The sequence below is a fragment of the Gnatocerus cornutus genome, chromosome 5 (assembly GCF_029298725.1).
Source record: "Gnatocerus cornutus isolate USDA-ARS CGAHR chromosome 5, icGnaCorn1.1, whole genome shotgun sequence".
Taxonomy (NCBI): Eukaryota; Metazoa; Arthropoda; class Insecta; order Coleoptera; family Tenebrionidae; genus Gnatocerus; species Gnatocerus cornutus.
The window spans coordinates 14,717,302-14,734,808 of record NC_142237.1 but is presented as its reverse complement, the minus strand read 5'-3'; the positions used below and the strand labels follow the sequence as shown (position 1 = coordinate 14,734,808).

The 17,507-nt window shown below is 37.2% G+C and overlaps 2 protein-coding genes across 2 annotated transcripts; one reads left to right on the top strand and one right to left on the bottom strand.

Annotated features, from left to right (window-relative positions):
• Positions 1-23: 23 nt before the first annotated feature.
• Positions 24-17,446, bottom strand: Rab3GAP1 (RAB3 GTPase activating protein subunit 1). The gene is made up of 3 exons (XM_088037779.1): positions 16,126-17,446; positions 15,878-16,074; positions 24-1,355 (listed from the first exon to the last, which is right to left on the bottom strand). Exons 1-3 carry the CDS (start codon positions 17,362-17,364, stop codon positions 71-73), a joined length of 2,721 nt encoding a protein of 906 aa, XP_087893905.1. The 5' UTR covers positions 17,365-17,446; the 3' UTR covers positions 24-70.
• On the top strand, positions 2,211-15,876 carry haf (leucine-rich repeat and fibronectin type-III domain-containing protein hattifattener). The gene is made up of 6 exons (XM_088037780.1): positions 2,211-2,392; positions 11,607-11,776; positions 12,931-14,604; positions 14,655-15,017; positions 15,065-15,269; positions 15,317-15,876. The coding sequence occupies exons 3-6, from the start codon at positions 12,934-12,936 to the stop codon at positions 15,592-15,594; spliced, it is 2,517 nt and encodes an 838-aa protein (XP_087893906.1). The 5' UTR covers positions 2,211-2,392; positions 11,607-11,776; positions 12,931-12,933; the 3' UTR covers positions 15,595-15,876.
• Positions 17,447-17,507: the final 61 nt, after the last annotated feature.

Sequence of the window (17,507 nt, the reverse complement as noted above, 5' to 3'; positions counted from 1 at the left end):
GCGGGAATTCGGACAACACCAAGGCGAAGACTATTCAACCTTTTATTACCGGAAAAATACAAGTTTTACATTAGAAAAAAACGATGTCTTCGGAGAAGGCGCCCACCAGCCGGAAGTCGTTTTTACCCAAAATCGCCCTTAAGAACTGGGGGCACTCTGCAGAGTACGTCGCAGGGCGAGGAACGGACACCCTCATGACAATCTCTCTTTCGGTGGTCGGGGGAAACACCGCGCTTCCTTTTATCGTTTTTCCATCTTCGCCCCCTTCGAGGATCATGTTGGCTGCCTTTTGCGCGTCGGAAAACATGCTAACAATTCTATTGCCAATCTCGGATTCGGCTTTACCAGCTATTTCCACTTCGCGTCCTTTAACTAGATCCGCAATTAAATTAGATAAATTGTCATCGAGAGCTCCTGAGGGATTGAATTTATGCATTAGCGACTTGACTTCGGAAACCTTCAGTTCTAGTGCTGTCACCTCTTGTATAAAACTCTCGATCCGTCGCGGCTGTAATTTACTCTCTCTAGAAATCCTTTCAGTGGATTTGATCAACACACGCAATCTGTCGGAGAAATCCGGCAGTTGGTTAGAAACCTGCCGACACTCATCAGATAATCTGTAGATGGCAGCATGACATAAGACTGGTATTAACATCTCACAAATCTGACACAAATTTCTTGAATCCAGAAAATGCAGCACCTTCTCTGCTTCACGGGTATCATCAAACAACCGTTTCTGGCGGTTGGCCGGTACCGGTTTCGCCGATTGCCACGTCTGCACCCAGAAATTATCCTCAATCATCATCCGAGAGCTCAACTGACCCTTTTTCTGGCCCCATTCATCAACTTCGTCGCTTTCGATCCAATCGCGCGGGGAATACCAACGAATAAAGTCTTCAAGGATCGACCCGGGATTAGCTGCTTTAAAAGATTCCATGTCCGAAAGGAGGGACGCGCTCATCATTTTGGCTCGGAGTTCGGAGCCTTGGGCGTCCGAACCTAGCTTAAGCAAAACATCAGTGTCTTCTTCCAACTGATCCTCGCTTTTAGGGACGGGCTCTTGGGTTATGGGAATGTACAACGGGTCTCCTGATTGTAAAAGTTTCAAGTTGTTGAATTTCCCCAGTCTTCCCACGGGTTGGTTCCAGAGGGAATATTTCTCCTTTTTTCGGGATTCTTCTTCGGGTTTGTCGGCACAGTCGAAGAACTCTTCATCGTCGGTTGAAGATCCTTCAGCTGAGTCGAAATTCACGGAGGCGTTCTCGCGGGAGTGCTTGCGTTCGATGCAGCAGTTCAGCATTTGGAGTTTTTGGTGCAGGAGACTCGTCCGCAAGTCGGGATAACCAGGCAAAAGTCTGAAAAAGTAAAGAAAAAAAAATCACATTTTCTCTTCGGTTGCAAAATAAAGTACAGGGAGGAAAAAATACAGAATATAGAAACATATCTTCAAAAAGATGGAATTTGGGAGTGCGAGAAAATCAAATTCGCCAGGGCTACCAACAGTACTAAAATTCCAGAGCTTTGAGAAAATTAAAAATTATTTATACAGAAGGAGCTAACGACTATGATAATGATATGTTAAACATCTTTGTGCCTCGTTCCACTTAAACTTTATGCCCTAACACTCATTACTACCGACGCTAATATTTCCGCCGCTCTTGTCTACATCGCAAACACAATGCCTCCATTCTTCCATCACAATTTCATTGTGAATTACTCCACATTTGTTTGCAACGTGATAATTGTTTTAAATGAGTTTAACATAACTGTCGTTTTCAGTTATGATTATGAATGAAAAAAATCTAACAATTCTGCTCAGGTAATGAACCTTGAAAAAACAAACCTATTATTATTATATTACCACAGATTCCACAAGCAACCGCTGATCAAGAAATTTCAGATAATTTAAGATTGTTAGAAGTACCATCGCAACGTAACAAATTTACATAATAACACAATGGCCAAGCCAAGCATTAAAAACTCATCACGGCATCTCTTACAATACGCATCTCACAATTAGAACTAGCGGAACTTAAAACAGAGTTTTAGTCGCAAAATGAAGGAAAAGTAAATGAAAGCATGTTTGAAATATTTTGACTTTAAAAATGATTTGATAGTGTTGGACTTTCTACTTGGTATTCTTCGTGAAGAATCGACTTATCGGGCGCCAGAAAACGCCTTCGGCAGGTGTATGTACCAGCTTAAGACTTCTCTATGGTTGTGCGTCCAGTTAGCTGCAAGAACTGGTAGGTCGATGTTGTGTGAGTGCATTGGTCTTTGAAGAGTTAACATGCGTGTGCTGGTTTGAGTTTTATTAAAATTGCTAATCAATCTTTGACGGTTGGAGGAATAGTGTGGATGTGATTTTTATACTCAATTGGATTATTGACAGGTAAGATGTGAGAAACAGTTTATTTTACGGTGATTTTAAAGTTTTTGTAACGTCATCCAGTTCGAAAGAAGCGGAAAGTCAATGAATCTGGAGGAATTACTCTTTTTTTGGGTGATGTTCAATATTATTAATTTGATTACATTGATCGGTTTTATCATAATATTTCAATTATTATTAGTTTACTAAGTAAAAATAAAATTTCATACTGCACAAATCATTATGAGTGAAATGTTAATTAATATTTGATAAACGTGGGATTAATAGTTTTGTTAACTTAACAAAGTTTACAATTGTAACTGTTTGTTAATTTCAAGTCCTGTTATTTAATTTGCACTGCTCAAACTAATCCTCGACGTAATCCGTCTCCTCTATTTTTTTCGAGTTTCAGTTTATTAATTAAATCATTAGTTTGTAATTTTGTTGAATATTCATATAACAATTGCAAAGTTTTGCTGGTCATACTACGTTTCTGAATTCGTTTTAGGTTATTTACAAACATTTGGGTTTTCAATAAAATTTTAATTGTATGTTGTGAATTCTAAATTACGATAAAACTTTTTAAAACCTAATTTTCTAGGTACTCTTCGTTTACAGGTTTACCGCTGTATTTGACAATGAATTCCTAGATTTCAAAAAATTGAAAAAATGTGTCTCTTATACTCGATAATTTTGTAACTTGGCATAATTAATAAGTAAGTTAGAGCTAGTAAGTTCCCCAAATTTCATTGTCGTATCTTTAAAATAACCGGAATTACAATTTTTAACTCAAAATGTTGGAAATTTTTTAATTCAACTTAAGACAAAAATTTCTAAAACGCCTCTCTTTCGCTCAATCATTTTGTCACTTGGCACAGTTAATAAGCAAGTTAAAAATAGGAAGTTCTATAATTTGCATTGTCACATCTTTTAAATTACCGGAATTACAATTTTTAACATAAAATATTCTACATTTTTTGTCCAACCTAAGACAAAAAATTTCTAAAACGCGTCTTCTTTGCTCAATCATTTTGTCACTTGGCACTGTTAATAAGCAAATTAAAAATAGTAAGTTCCATAATTTTAATTGTCATATCTTTAAAATTACCGGAATTACATTTTTTAACACAAAGTCTTCTGATCTTAAACGTCATCAATGAAAACCTTTTTACGAATTCAGCAAAGTCGCTGGCTTTTGATAAATGGATCATTTTATGCTAATTCGAGCAATCTTGTGTGAGCGAATCATTTTCAGTGAATTATCTGGACACATTATTGTAATTATTAAATTAATTATTGTAATTTTCAGACCTGACTGAACTCAAACTCAATTTTTTAGAGAACCGTTTGAATTTTTCAGCTGTAATGAAATTCAATTAAAATTTTACGTTCCTCCATTTAAATCTGCCAATTCGTAATCTATTCGTAAAATTTTACATTTATTTGATGATGAACAATTTCCATCTGACCCAAATCATCTTACAGTTTCTGAACACCTGTACATAAATATCGCAATAAAGCTACTGAAAGCAACAAAAACTGGATAACTTTACAATCCAATTAAACTAAATTATACTAAGAATTGACATTCCATGCAATTCATCATACTTAATCAAAAAATTATTGTTCGCGAATTAAAATCCCGTTATGCTATTAAAGTTTTCAATTTAAGTGGAGCTCGTACTATCAATGCTTTACTAGTTTCAATAAAAAGCGTGTAAACGTTTTTAATCTACTTCTTCTCACATCATTATTATCTATAAAATCTAAACATAACGTGGAAATCGGTCACTAAAACTATAATTAATTTTTCGTAAGAAAACTTGCGAGTTTGCTCATTACACTCATTAATATTCCTTTCAAAAACGTGACATGTTCGTGAACCCAAAAAACGGATTTTTACCATATCCTTGTTGTTTTTGCCTTGAAGGATGATCACTACGATCACTGCTCTTTAGCGACACCGTTCAAAAGCTGTGATTAGAAACGACCTTTTCAGTTATTTTCATGGTGAAAGATTTAATAATCGACATTGTAATTTATATGGGAAATTTTACCTGAAGATAGTGAGGTGAAAACAAACAGGAAAACCTTGTTTTCACGATGGAAACACAAAAATTAAGATAAACGAAAGTGTGATGAAAAATTAATCTTCTTCTCACTTAAAATTACCATTTTTTGAACGTGTTCATGAAACTACATACACGTTTTTGGTTTTGAAATTTGAATTTTACACGCGTAATACCGTTACATTTTTCTATGATGACACTTCCTAAAAGAAAGTCCGGTGCGGCGGAAGATATTTACCCACTCGGTATTTTGTTGAGTGTTACTTAAATGATTCGCATTTTATCAATTAGTTTTCTAATAAAATTCGAATTACTTTCCCCTATAAATACTAATCGATCTAAAGTAATTAAATTCGCTTAATTATGCAGTTTGGACGCTTCTTCAGATTTAAACTCAATTGAAATTAATGCAAGTGTCGTCCTTTCTCGAAATGGTTCTTTTCATTTTCATGTCATTATAGAAAAAATAAAAGTAGTCAGACGTGGCCAACTTTCCCCTAGACACCAGGTGGCAACACAATTTTTCCCTAAAAAACTGCACTTTCATATTAGCAAAACACGGTACGGCACTCGCTCCAAAAATCAACCCAAATTCACGCTGACGTTTATCCGTCTTTGCTAAATGTTAAGTGCTAAATTAAAGAGTTTTTTCTGTTTGCTCCACTTTATAATAAAAGTTTCCAGTTGAAAAACGTGTGAAGTCAAAAGTGCAAGCCATGGAGGCCATAAACTAAAACATAAAAACTTTTACTTTCGGCTGATAAAAAATGATTAAGCACCTATTGTTTTTAAATAGTCAAATGTCAGAGATCGTGATATGACAGCTTGAGTTGTAATCCGCATCAGAAGTTTCGTCCTCGATTTTTTGTTCGAATTTGCATAACTTGACGAAGGAAGAAATAGTTTTCATTGTAAAGTAGTTACAATTTCCTTGGGAGAAATCGTCTAAAATTTCCCTATATACGAAAAATCACAACTTAATGAAGAAAAGCAGAGTAATAAATAAAAGCGCGCAACTTGGAATCTAGAACAAGCAGTAATTAAGCTTCTAGAAAATCATTTTTGACATGACAAAAACATTTATGTAGAAATTGTTTTTTTGGATGGCTGGATCTATAATGGCTCGTTTAATTTATATATAGGAACTAATAAGCAGTGAATTTGAGCATGTGTTCTATAAACCTACTGCGGCGAGGAAGTGTGAAATTAATATTTCAAGCGAAAAGTGAAAAAATTATTGTTAAATGTATTTAATAATTGAAAAACATAAAATCAAATTGTCTAAAAACTTCATTTCATGTGGTTATTATATTAGATTTATGATAATTGAAAGTTTAATATTTCGACACTTTCGAACATTCTAAACCTCCACATTTTTCCACAAGTTCAAGAAACAAATATCCGGAAGCACTTAAAATAAAATCGTAACAAAAATTCCAGAAAAACACTTCTGACATTACAATTTGGCTACTGAACATGTTAACTTTCACGCTTTTCATTGCATTTTAGCCAATTTGGCTACAACTTAATAGATGCAAATGTGTTTATGCAAAACAGTGAAGAGCCAATATCTAAGCACCAGCTCATTATATGCACATCAGACGAGCAAGTTCAGTTTGTAGAAAACCAGGTTAGGGAGGGCAAGGATGCAGATCGCATAATTATCAGGTGAGCGCGGTTATTAAAACAGATCGAGATGCTAATTAGTATTCGGCAAGTGTTGGACAACAAATGGGCTAAACCGGACATGACTTCGTTCATTGACTCTAACGGACCACCAAACTGTTGCCCAATACCAACAGATGAAGATAAGAGCTAAATCTGACTGGGTCAAAGGACATTTGCTAGGACATTCGTTCCACTTTCTTTCATTCATGCGGGTGCAACTATTTCAAATTTGCATACATCCATTTTCCAATTATGTGGCTTGATGAGGTTTTCTAAAAGCAGCAGATGTAATGAATTTAAACTCCCCTAGCAAAAATAGAAGTGTTACTGTACTTGGTTTTCTTTTACCGTAACTACAACCGTTTAAATGATTGATCTACTGCTACGATCAACGCCGTTAGCAGGCACATGTGACACAGTAAAACCTAACCGATGATTAAGTTTTTCTAATTAATTAACTATTTTAATTAACAATCGACGTGTGGTTTAACTAGATCATCTTTATTTAATCACGATCTGATCTGACGACCTATTAACTCGATGAATAAAAATCACGTAATGCATAAAAACATTTGTTTAGAAACCTTGGTAATGATCTTGCAAGTAAATTGCTCCACATTTTGGTACATTCCGCCTTCGTGACTTTGATAAAAATTATAAAATGAAAGTAAATTCTTTACAACTTTTACAAAATTTTCTGCACTAAAGAATTTATACATGATTCTCACCTTTGCTAAATGCCAACATTGTATTGTTGCAGTAATTGTTAACCACATTTCACGTTTCAGGTAAACGGAAAATGTTGTAAAGCTTTCACGTTACTACGAGCTTAGAGAAATCCTCCAAATTTATTGGACCCATTAAAAATCTGATCGAAAAAATGACATGTGTTTATCGGTTTACATGTAGAAAGTTTTCACAAAATCACAATCTGAGTCACTCTTACTTATTAAATTTGACAAAAAATGTAGATACACAGATGGACATCTTTTTTTCACCTTTCGCAAATGTTGAAAGTTTTAATAGCATGTATAAGAGATAGTTTACATAACGGTCGACAATTCACACAAGTTTGCGAATTCAATAAAAGTAACTGATATGAGTTAACGTATTCGGTCCTTGACATTGCTGAAGTAGTTCATTGGATTAGAAGAAAATCGTGTAAATACCGAAAGATTACACAACTGGTCACATTTAACACCTGCGGTGCGATTCTTGAGTTCAAACAATTACCGTATGCTAAATAATTACCTGTGAGACGTCGGTAAATGTGGCATTGCGGTGACAATATTTGTCCTAACATTTACAACTATTTATAACAAAAACAAACTTAAATCCTAAAGTTTTTAAATCAAAATTTCCAAATTTTTGTTCCTGATTTCTACAAATTCGAATAATTTTAAATTGAATTAAAATTTAGCTTCCTACATTTTTAAAATGATCAACATTCGTGGAGTGACAAGTCCTTAGTTTTATAACTAACAAATTTTGAATTTTAGACAACTTAATTTTTATATTTTGTAGTTACGAAATTCCCAAAATATCAATAATTTTTGTGTATTTTTATATAAATCTAAGATTAAAAAAACTATAAGTAATCTATAATTTGGTAATTTCTCCAAATTTCATTGCATTGGCCTAAAATCCCCCCAAATATAAATAGTTGTATAAAAAACGCTTGAGGAAAATATTTTGTCTAAAATAAAATTTGTCTCATAGGCCATCCAATTTCATGCCTTCATGCAGTTAAATAAATGGAAGGCCAAAAACAGTGACCAAAGCTTTGTTCCTGCAAATCGCCAATTTGCCTTTTCCATTCAATAAACAAAGTTGATTATACCAAGCCAATGAAAAGTTAGACAGCTCGAATTGGTTTGTTTGTGCGTTTTTTGTTACCTATAAGCGGAGTTAAAGCCAATTGGATATTTTTTGTACTTGTCTACAAACCATCGGATCGCAAGTTAACACCCTTCCGGTCCCACATCGCCAAATGCAGCCAATTAAAATTCACGCTCGGTTGTTCCGTGGGTTTTTTGCTATAAAAACTACTTTGATAAGAACTTCACCGACCAATGAATTAATTCTTTTATGGGTTTTAATCCGATTTCAATTCCAGTCTCCATTTTACTATGCAGAAAGAACGGATCATGATATTCAGAGATTCCGAGGGTTTCAGAATCTCAAATTTTAGATACATTCTTTCAGTTTCAATATTATTACCGTCTTGGGATTTTAAGAATGCCAGTTACCGGTTTCTCAGGATTTTATGTTTTCCGGCTCCCCTCATTGTATAGTCAGCTCAGGTTTTCAGGGGTAAGAATAACAAAAAAAGAGTCTTAAATCTTTAGTGAGCCTGAAAATCTGACCGTTATCTGAGAATTTCACGAAATAAAAAAGAAACTTGAATGAGGAAGGGAAACTCAGAAATTTATAAACCTAAATCAGTAAATTCTCAGCTTGGAATTTTAACCTGAAACGTATCAAACTCTGTGATCTCATTGCCACATTTTCGACTCTTACATTTGCATACGGTATTTAACTTCACGACTAACACGAGTATCCTGACGTGGTAATTTTTCATCTAAATCTGCGATCCCAGGGAATATTACCCAGATCAGATACTAATTGGATGTTACACAACTTAAACGTGAAGATCTGTGATTTCTCTTGTAACCAGACAAGTTCGTCTGGTTTTCCTGATGTAATTAGATATCTTGTAATTTCGCTCTACATGTACAGGTAGCTAGTAATGTAAGAGTACTCATCAGACTCATCGGAAGTAAAAATTACTATGATCACCCAAATTAGTTTCCGTATTAGTGTTGGTTTTATTCTGGGGACAATTAAATGCAGCTGGCAGAGTTTGTTGTCCTTTATTGAACTGCAGGTTCTGAAGACATTGTCTTCTTATTTATAGGTACTTAACCTTTGATTTATTTATTAACGGAGTTGGAGATGCTTATTTATACAGGTAGTATTAGCTGCATAACATTGGATTCAACATCTTGTAACCAAGCTCAAGTATATTATCATACAATTGAAGATAATACTAATAGACTCAAGTAAATTAGTAGTTTCTCCGGTTTAACTACGAGGACTCCTTATATAGGCACTAATTATTATCCAATATCTGTTAATTTTTTCTTGTAGGTTTAATAATGTTGCAAATTCCCCTGTTTTGAAAATCATCGTGCTCCACGCCCATTTTTACAGTTACTTAAGAAGTAGGAAAAATTTATTGGGACGTTAACGCTACACCCAACAAAACAAGTCATTGTGACTAGCTTGGAAAAATCCAATTGCAACTTATGTCACACCAAACAGTGGCAACTGACACTCCGTTAACCATTTAACCAGAACCAATCTGTCACATATTATAACTATTACAAAAGGTGGAGCACCACATGCTTCATTCCCGTTAAGACGTACTAAATTATCCATGCGATTGAATCGTTGACAAATTTAAAGGTCTAAAAGTTCGTCTGGAGTTTGCCGGTTCGTTGGCAGAAGATTATTGTTACGTGACGAAACTCGTTCACTTGTTTTACCACGGAATCCAACGTTCGCCTATTTATCTAAGCATGTGAAATGTGAGCCTTCTAATAACACCATCAGAAGAAAAAGCTATTAAAACTTCATGTTTTCATATGCCTCGGTGAACGTAAAGAGAGCAAACAATGCAATTTGGGGCACGAGTTTGACTTTTGCAAGAGAAAAACGCTCGGATTGCAGTGGGAAACTGTTGTCACTTTTCCATTGAAATTAAGTGAAGAAAATTGGATCTTCCTCCAGTGGTTACGTAGGTTTAATCTCCCATTTATTGTTAGTTATTGCTAAATCATTGTGTGAAGATCCCCGAAGATAACCACATGCTATAATTATTATTAATATTACCACTGACACATAATAGACGACTTTCACTGGCGAAACTAGGATGAAACAGCGACAGATCCGTTTGGAGAAATTATGTAATATGTAAGAGTAATTGATGATTCACAAATTATAAATAAAACAGTGAAAATGTGGGATTTGCTTCCATTTATCATCGATTAAAGAATGCACAAGGTAAACCACCTCAGAGACGGTACATTGTGCATTTTTTCTTCGACAGACCTGTTATTTTATGGCGAACACACGACTTATTGCCTTGACCTTAGCGAGTCACGTTTTGGATGGAAAATAATTAACATTTTAATAGGGAAAAGCACGGTACAGGTAATAAGACATTATGATATCCCTTGGCGACTTACTTATCGTACCGTTATAAAAGGAATTTATTCCCATTTTATTGTCACTCCTTTTACACATTCCTCGGACATGAATAACAATGGCGATTACCAAACAAATAAATTATCGCGAGCATCTCTCACAGTTCAGTTCCTGAAACGACTAACAAGACGATTTATGCCTTATAATTTTATTAAGCTGTAAATAGTTCTTTAATTAAAACTGTGTGAAAAACGGGACCATAATGTAATTAAGCACCGCATTAAAATTAAGGGGGACCGTTAGACTTTCAATTATTATTACGTAAGGCGATTTTGCTCTGGGGGCACCCTCATCGACAGTTGCGAAAGTTTGCCGAAATATTTTCATTATAAACACTGCGAGATGTGAGATGCGAGAGAAAAGGTATGTGGTTGCTCAAGATATGGGTGTAGAACTAATTATTGAATGTATTATTACAAATGTGAGTTGTTGCAATTTCATAAATAATTTAGAAGGACTCAAAACACACGAAGGATGTGTGGTAAGATTTTAAATTATCGCCGACCAATTTTTACCGAAGCTTTCGATAATAAATTGGATAATATCTTCATAGGTTCAAAACTGGTAAACTTTCAAGAACATTTTTTCCGCTAGGAGCAATGCAGAACGGAGACGATTATTGCTGAGCTGCAAAACGGTACCTCTAAAAACATGTGGAATGCGCTGCGAAAGATGCAAATGAATTCAGCACGTGTAATTAGAATTATTACATTTAATTTGAATAATCAGGAACTTGAAAGCTTGAAGCTGGGATCTCTGTTTTTAACACTGTCAATTCGAAGGTCTCAAATCAAACTCCATTACTGCAAGCATTGAGTTGAAGTCCGCAGGCAAAGGATGACTTTTTAGGCTTTGACGTAGGCAGATTCCCACAACATCCGCCAGACAGCTGTCAAAAGTACACGATTCAAATAAATTGCGTAGTCCTGCTTAATGCCGTGACTAATTATTGTAAATTTAATTAAAATCACAATCACAATAATTGCTACTAATCGCACCTGCCAAAAATAATTCGCTTCCACCACAAAGAGTAGCTTTACGGAGACATTACGCAGATTTTCTAATTTTCCGGTTTATTATTATGAGTCTTTCCTCTAGATTACGACACGTTATTTTGCGTAACTGTAGTGAGAATTCCTCATTATAATCAAAGAAATTATGGTAAATTCCCAATGTCATCAACACTTTCTATAGTACTACAAGAGAATGACACTGATTGTATCTTTTTGCAGGTTGGTTGACCATAACGGTCCACATAATCTTCACCTACAGCCTCAAGCAACAGATCGCAAGCATTCAATTTCAATTCGTCGAACTTTGACACTGGCAATACAATGAGTTAATAATGTTGTGTAAGAACATGGATGTCACCTTTTACTCCCATCGTTTGGACCAAAATTAGGTAAGGTCATGTTCAATAAATAACTGTATCAACAACCTCTCGAATGTGATACAAGTTTTTATGAATTTTTTTATGACAGGTTCTACAAAATAAGGTCTTTCCTATGCAAATAATCTGATGAATTCCGATGATCTTAATTTGACCTCGATTTGAACAAGGTCTTCAATGAAATCGACACAAAACACAATTGATAGCACCGTAACGGCAAAAATCTAACGGCAAAGGAAATAACTGGTGCATAACACTGCATAAAGTTTTGACCATTAACAAAACACTGCGCAACTTTTATTGTGAAAAAAAACGTTTGTAACTTTTCTGTTTAGCCCCATTGTTTCACTTATCAAGAGAGAAAATGGGGCAGTAGACATTACCCACCTGCATTTCACATTTCTCACCTTACATAACATGAGAACGCGAAAATACACAAAGAATTCATAAACGACATTGCCAACACGTGATACATAAATGGAAATTATGTCTTGTCTAACATGGGAATTTCTTATTGTGACGACCAACAACAGGAACGCAGGGGGACGGCCACATTGCTTAAATAGTTATTACTTTCCTGCTATGCAGAAATGTGATTGCAGCCATTTGTTCCGTTCACTATTGTTAAATAAATACTTTGGTGCATCCTCAGTCTTTCGCAACTGTTCACACCCATGATGCGCGTAGGTCAAGCAATGTCACTGACATTAAAGCTTAAATTCTATTCCGGTCACTTAATGCAGCTCATTTTCACTTCAAGGCGCTCCTGGAACATTACTTTTCACCGTTTTCGAATGCTAAAATATCCAAGAAAAAAAACTGAAGAACCAAAAAATGACCTGGATACATAAATCATGAGAAAAAAATACTGCTTTTGGCCAAAACTTTCAAAAAACCACTCCGGCTACTGATATCCTTAAGCGTGCTAAGCACCTCTAGCTTCACTTTGTTGACAAGAATAAATTCATTACATGCTCTAAAAGTGCTAAACTAAATGACACTGCTAGCGGTTCTAATAACATGAGCAGTTCTAATATAAAAATAATTGGCTCTAATCCGCAAATAGGAAACGAGTTCATTGCAGTTAAGTAAGTCACGCACTTGGCGCAATCCGTCCGTTACCATTCTTATTGAGCAAACAAGTCATGATTCCATTTCATTTTCAGATCATGCAAGAAAAACGGGTCGTAGCCACTTTGGTGGCACTAGCACTGGTCTCTTCCGCTCTAGCCCAATGCCCATGGCAACGAGAAGCAATAGATCTCCAGTCTGCATGTCTATGCTCCTACAACTTAGGGCACGAACTATCAGTGCAATGTGACATGGTAGAATGGCCAAAACTTTTAGCAGCTTTGCAGAACTACGCGACGGCGACACCGTTGGATCTGCTCTACGTGAACAATTCGACGATTAGTGCCTTGAAAAATAACATTTTTGTGAATCTTCAAGTGCAGAACTTGCAGTTATCGGGTTGTAAAATAAAGACTGTGGAAAGTGACGCGTTTAAAGGACAAGAGTCACATTTGAAGAACTTGAATTTGCAAGACAATGATTTAACGGAAGTGCCGGTTGCTAGTTTGAGGTCTTTAAGAACTTTGTCGCTTTTGGACTTGTCCCACAATAGGATAAGTGTCGTTCCTGATGGCGCGTTTGAAACTCTAAAGAAGTTAGCTACTTTGAAATTGTCTGACAACAACGTAACGTTGTCCTCTGGAGCTCTAAAAGGACTCGAAAGCTCGCTCAAGAACTTGAACTTGAAAGGAACACGCCAAAAAGATGTTCCTGAAGCCGTGAAAAACCTGAAAACCTTAGCGTTCCTCGATTTATCCCAAAACAGTTTAAGGGAACTCCCCGGAAAAACCGGCTTGAAATCCTTCGAAGGTCTGGATTCTCTAACAGCTCTTAACTTGGAGAGAAACCTCATCCAGGCCTTGGGAAAAAACGCGTTCCGTGGCGTCGAAAGAACGCTGAGCTCTTTGAGTTTGCTCAACAATTTGCTGGCAGATTTCCCAAGCGACGCCTTGGGGGCTTTATCAGAGTTGCGTGTCTTAGACATCGGTTTCAACTTGTTGACTGAATTACCAGAGCGAGCCTTCCACGGAAACCCATCAATTACACTTCTGGCTTTAGATGGAAACCCTCTGGCTACAATTCCATTCTCGGCATTGTCACATCTCAACAATACCCTTCGCGGTTTGAGTCTCGGCGGTCGTTTCTTACACTGTGATTGCCGATTGGCTTGGGTCATCGAATGGATCCGCAATGGCGACTTGCAAGTAACCAGTCGCGAAAGAAACCCGCAATTCTGCGGAAGTCCCCCACGTTTTAGAGACCGCGGCTTCTACAGCATCCAACCGGAGGAATTGTCGTGTAAAAAGGACGAAGGAGTTGGAATTGCTACCGTGATTAGCGCGGATTTGGACGACGTCTCCATCGCGGAGAGCGAGACTCCGGTGAAGACCACAACGAAGGAGCCAACAACCAAGACAACTACGACAGTAACGAGTACTATATCCACGACGACCACGAAATCGACGTCTTCTACGGCTAAATCAACGGCTAAGCCGAAGTCGCGAACGACAACACCGTGGAAGAACACACAAAGACCGCCGATTATTATGAATTATCCTTCGAAGGCAAAAGCGGATGATACCAACGAGGTTATAGTAAAGAATGCCTTCCGACAGGATAACGCGGTGATAATTCAGTGGGGGTCGGAAACGGCGAATATTTTAGGCTTTAGAGTCGTTTATCGTTTGTTTGGGGATAAGAGCTTCAAGCAAGGCCCACCTCTGGAAGCGAGTGAAAGAGAGTTTAAAATTAAGAATGTACCATCGCAGGTAAGCGGAAGCTGTCTTGTCGTTAACAAAACTGAATATTTTATTTCCAGGAATGCATAATAGTCTGCGTGGTCTCTCTGGAAGAGATTAACGTTACGCCCGAAACCGTGCCCTACCCGCAATGTCGAGAAGTAAGAACAGTTTCTACAGCCTCATCCAACATGGACAAAATCACAATAGCAGCCAGCGCTGCAATCTGCGGAACCATCGTCGTCGCTGTAATCATATTCGTTGCAGCTTCGCGAAGAAGAACACGGAAACTACACGAACTGCATCAACAAAAGATGGGAATGAAAAACGGTTTGCCCATAAGCGGACTACCAGTTAACTGTTGCACCGGTCTGGGACCAGCGGCTAGTCCTGGAGGACCGTTATCTTCATTAGCAACTCTCAGTGCCTTCAACAACAACAAGGTTAATACAAAACATAAATAACTCCAGTGTTATAGTAAAGTTTGCAGGATTGGGACCAAGTGTCCGGTTATAGTACCCACAGCGTCCAAAGACCGAGAAGATACTCCGTGGACCAACTCGACGATATGCGTTATACTTCTAAAGGAGTGAAGTCGCGATCTATAGCTGACGGACAATCCCAAAACAGCTTTTCTAATCATTCCGGACGTTACTTGAACGCTTTTCCCAGCAACTTAATCTCGTCGCGTCAAGGTAAAAACAACTTAATGTTGAATGTAATACAGTATGACCAATTTTAGATCTGCGACAATCACGACAATCTTTAACGATGGCGTCAGACAGACTGAGCACACGTGGACCACACCATGCGCCTACACACTCCGTAGCCTCTTCAAGACGTCCAAGATCTAGATCAAGATCACGCGACTACACGCGACCAGGCAGCCGCTATAGCACAGCTGGATCAACTCACACCTTAAATAATTACTGCGACAATTCCGATAATTGGACTGATCATGATATGGATATCTACATGGCTAGAAATCCGACCACCAGAAACGGTCTTGTACCACTCTAACATATTTTGCTCAATAGTTAATGTGTTCTTTCACAAATCCAATGGCTGTTAATTAAATCAGTTTTAGAACGCATCACGACTGATAGAATCAGTTAATTCAAGCTAATATAATCATAGAGCTTAAGATTAAACTTGTTAGTTGTAGAATATTTCAATTATCCCTTTAAACTAATCGTAAGAAGGTCACTTATTTATTTGATTATGCAAGTATTGTTTTTATTTTGTATATAATAGTTGAAAATTGGAAGAAATGATAAATAAACGCAAATGCAATAGAACTTACCCGGGGATTGTGATGCTTTTTTCCCATCTGTAGCGCATTTCTTGGACGAACTCGAACCAGAGATGAGAAAAAGCGCGGATTCCTCCAAGTGACTGAACTGCGTGGACGAGGACAACTGCCAGACGCCAGATTAAGGAGTTCATGCTGCACGTCTTAAATCCTCTGCATTCGTAGTCCAAATCAAAGGAGGAGTCGTCCTAATAAAATCACCAACATTTACCTTGAAATTTTTTATGATCAAATCTTACCGGTGACGTCTTGCTTTCTACCGACTTGTACAAATGAGGCGAGTCCTCCTCAGCGTCAGGAAACAAGAAGTATAAAACCGGCACCAAAATCTCCTCTGAGAGAGGTGCTATTCCCTTCCGTATATTTTTCGTCAACGAGTTTCTCGCTGCTCTTGAAAGCAACGACGAAATCGTAGGAACTTTCGGTTCTGTCAGAACGTCTAAAGGGTTGTTGAGATCTGAAGACATGGGGGTGGCAAAATCCCCCAAAACATCGTAAACTGTAGACGAGTTATTCAATAAATGCCACATTTCTGTAAGACACTCCCCTAATAAACAAATGGGCTGCTCTGCTGTTGTAACTAAAGTTGTCCACTTTGGGGCAATCATTGGGTCAAAATCGCTGTAACTTTCACTGTCTCTTACAGCGCGGTGGTTTAAGTGTGACCACGACGTTTTAAGAATGAGTGAATCAACAGGATCCACAGTAATACCAAAAGGAAGACTACAAATGTCTGTGCTATCAAAATGGTCATCAGCATGGACATAATCTTGTTTCCACGCGCTGGATCCAAAGTCATTTAAAGTGTAAGTTGACTGCACGGAGACTATGATCGTTGTCATCATCATTGGGGAGACAATTTTTGATTTAAACATTTCAATGAGACCAGACAAATACTGACACAGCCTGGGGCTGGTTTTCAAGTGCACCATTTCCAAATTCGTTCGCACAGAATCTGCTTCATAAACTCCCAAGTAACAATTCTGCCACTTCTCGCGTATTTGCACGAAAATTGGAGTCTCGCATTTCAAATTTGCTGAAGCTACATACACTGAGCTCAATAAAATCTTAATGCGACTTTCCGACGTTACTCCGACTTTGCCTGCAGGACTTAAAACGATATATTCCTGAAGACCGTACCACTTGCTTAGAGACGAATGGTCGGTTTGGTTTCTTGGGTCATGGAGCTCAAAATCGTAGTAATTGTTAAATAGGTTCTGATTTTCATTCTTTACGATGTCATCACTCTCTTTGTGTTTTTTATGAAAGGACAAGGTGAAGTCGAAGTCGACAAAAGTCAAACTTTCACTTTTGATGCTCCAAACTCCGATGGAATCGCTTTCAACGGGGTCTCCTTGGAGATCTTCAGTTTTCCATTGGTTAATTATTTCTTCTAGGCGGGCTATAAATATTTCCCATTCAGATGCGGTTGTAAAATCTTGATGGTAGAATTCCGTTTCGTCGATTTCTTCGTTCATTTTTTTACTATTTTGTTAAAACTGACATGTCAATATAAACATAACCTAAACTGAGAAGTGCAATTGTCAAAAACAGCTGACTGGTGAAGGCGCAAGCGCTGCGATCAGGGCTGCGTTCATAACATTTACAAGTTTATGTAAAA

What these genes read in the sequence shown, in the direction of transcription:
- Rab3GAP1 (XM_088037779.1), bottom strand. Translation starts at nt 17,364, where the DNA reads ATGAACGAAGAAATCGACGAAACGGAATTCTACCATCAAGATTTTACA. An exon ending in TAGAAAGCAAGACGTCACCG is followed by an intron (nt 16,075 to 16,125) that starts GTAAGATTTGAT and finishes TGATTTTATTAG; the next exon opens with GACGACTCCTCCTTTGATTT. An exon ending in AAAAGCATCACAATCCCCGG is followed by an intron (nt 1,356 to 15,877) that starts GTAAGTTCTATT and finishes TTACTTTTTCAG; the next exon opens with ACTTTTGCCTGGTTATCCCG.
- haf (XM_088037780.1), top strand. Translation starts at nt 12,934, where the DNA reads ATGCAAGAAAAACGGGTCGTAGCCACTTTGGTGGCACTAGCACTGGTC. An exon ending in TTAAGAATGTACCATCGCAG is followed by an intron (nt 14,605 to 14,654) that starts GTAAGCGGAAGC and finishes TTTTATTTCCAG; the next exon opens with GAATGCATAATAGTCTGCGT. An exon ending in GTGCCTTCAACAACAACAAG is followed by an intron (nt 15,018 to 15,064) that starts GTTAATACAAAA and finishes TAAAGTTTGCAG; the next exon opens with GATTGGGACCAAGTGTCCGG.